The sequence below is a fragment of the Echinops telfairi genome, unplaced genomic scaffold, assembly GCF_000313985.2.
Source record: "Echinops telfairi isolate 266 unplaced genomic scaffold, ASM31398v2 ScPeMD7_7419;HRSCAF=8457, whole genome shotgun sequence".
Classification (NCBI taxonomy): Eukaryota; Metazoa; Chordata; class Mammalia; order Afrosoricida; family Tenrecidae; genus Echinops; species Echinops telfairi.
In genome coordinates, this window is record NW_022111319.1 from 868889 (window position 1) to 871463 (window position 2575).

The following is a 2575-nucleotide window of genomic DNA, read 5'->3' on the forward strand; positions in this document are numbered from 1 at the left end:
AGAGTTCAGGTTCATTCTTACTTTATTGCCTCAGATAATGTATTCTACATTTTGGAACCTAGTAACTTTTCATGTTGACATTCTTGTGATTTCACATGCTGTATTCTTCAAGCAGTAAAATCCTGATGTGCTATCTTTTATGAAAAAGGAGGTTACGATGTTCTTAAAGACAAACAGCCCTGAAAGGGTATAGGCACTCGTCTTGGCCTTATATGATTTGGTGACTGAGAGAGAAGAGGACAGGCGAGCTGTGGCAGTTACTTAATCTGTCAACTTGAGCGAATGGGTGGAGTCTAGCCTGTCAATCAGGTCATAGCCAATGAGGCCTCTGGGCATAGTCTTCTGAGGATTTTGGGAACTCCTTCCTGTCTTCCTCCCTGGAGGCGGGACATACACTCTCCCTGTGAGACAGACTGTCCAGTTGACAAGCCACATGGAGGTAAGCTGATGGCAACCACAGCCTTGGAACTGGAGGAGACATGTAGAGACCTACATCAGCACGGAGATGCTTGCACCACCACTGGATCCATAAGACTTTCCACTCACTAGCCTGTGATCTTCCAGCATTTGGCATCATTGCATGTGCTCTGTGAGTCTGAATAGGAATTTTTTTTTCTAACCCTAACCCTAATGAAGAGGAATTTATAGACTGGTATCGGGTATATGGGCTGATAGCAGACTTATGGACTTGATGTGGACTGGGCTGGGATATTTTCTTAATATACAATTACTCTTTGATATAAAGCTCTGCCTTACCTAAAAAATAAGAAATCCTCTGTATTATTTTCTAATGTAGTGGTTAAACACTAACCATGTTTTCCTACTGAGATCTGTATATTAAAATAATATACAGTTTATTTTCATAACTACTTTTTCTCTTGCTTAGGGTCTATTCTTATGTATAGTATCTCATAAAACTGAACTGAACTGAATGAAAGAAGAATAATTTATAACAGTGCGATTATATTTAAACTTTCTTTTGGTTTTGATATACGCCCTCAATAGATTTTCACTGTTTGGTTTTTAAATTTTAAAAAATGGTCTCATGAATATTTGGTAAGAGACTGTCTTAATAGAAATAACAAGTCATGCATTTCATATAATTTAGTGTATTCTTTGCCCATAAGAGCAAAGATCTAAACAATGCGAAATGAGATGTAAGGCTCTGCAAATAAAAGGTTCTCAAGGACAACAGGGAAGTTATATTAATTGTGACTCTCTTCTAAATACCTTTCTTTTGCCACTTTGTGTTTAATAAGTATGGATCTTGTTAGATTCTGAAGGGGAATGTGTGTAGTTATTATGATTGTTCTAATACTCCTAAACTTCCAACTATTTAATAATATTTTCCAGGTCAATAGTATTCAAATGGTGGTTGAGCCAATGGAACAAGGAGAAGCAGATTCTTGCTGCGTAAGTATACTTTAAAAAATATTTTATTAGGAATATAACAGCAGAACATGCACTAATTCTTTTTTTTAACGAATTCATTTTCACATGTACAATTCAGTGACATTGCTTACATTCTTTTAATTGTACAATTATTTTTACCCTTTTCAAGGTGTTCCTCCTCATTAACATAGATTCACCACCTCCTGTTTTTCCTATTTTGTCTTTCTGTTTGCTATTATCAATTGAATCTCATATAGATCTTTAAAGAGCTCAATGCTCAAGGCAGACATTCTTTATTAGTTAAACTAATGTATTCTTCAGTTTTAGAGTTCAAAGGGTAATTTTGGTTTAACCTTTAAAGACTATCTCAATGTAGTATGGTCTGAGATTCATTCAGCCTCCATGACTCCAGAAATTTAGGGTGCATGAGAATTTTAAGTTCTGGTTTGTATTTCACACTTTTGACCAGAACTCTGTGGGATTTTTATTCCTGTGGAATTATTTTATCAAAATGTTCAGTAATAATGTGAAGGCACCATCCATTACTCCTGACATCATGGCAAAAGAGACAGTTGTTCATGGAGGAGGCAGTTAGCCACACATTCCATTTTATCTTCATATTCTTGACTCTCCTTCCTCTGTTGCACCAGAGACCAATTGTTGTACCTTGGATGGTCGCTTGAAAGTTTCTAGGATCTTAGGCACTATGCAAAGAACTAGGAAGTAGAACAAACACTAAATATATTTTTAGGCCAATTAACTGGAATGTTCTGTTAACCTTCAAACCAAGGAACCAGATCCCATGAAGTGTTTAGTTGTACATAATCAGCCTTAACAGCTACTCTTTCTTTTTGTTGTTATAATATATATCTCACAACTTTTGCCATTTCAAATTTTTCCACATGCGCAACTTATTGACAGCAATTACATAAATCAGCTTTGTAACCCTACCCGTAATCAGTTTTCCACCACTGTACACACTGGTACTCAGTAGTCCATACGCAGTAAGCTCCCACTTTCTGTCTCCTTCTCTGCTACTCTCTAGTAACCACACATGAATGTTTGATCTCTACGCATTTACCTGTTCTTGTCTTTAATGTAAGTGAGGTCATACACCATTTCTCCTTCTGTGATAGACTTATTTCCCTAGCATAGTGCCTTCAAGCTCTTTCTTTATTGTAGT

At 36.5% G+C, this 2575-nt stretch overlaps 1 protein-coding gene across 1 annotated transcript in view; it reads left to right on the forward strand.

The window, feature by feature from the left end:
• The first annotated feature begins 1365 nt into the window (after nt 1-1365).
• The window catches only part of RPS6KA6 (ribosomal protein S6 kinase A6), a 198090-nt gene continuing 196880 nt past the window's right edge, over nt 1366-2575 (forward strand). The window contains exon 1 of the mRNA XM_004714129.2: nt 1366-1413. Coding sequence (XP_004714186.2) covers nt 1369-1413 — 45 coding nt within the window. The 5' untranslated portion in view covers nt 1366-1368. The remainder of the gene's footprint in view (nt 1414-2575) is intronic.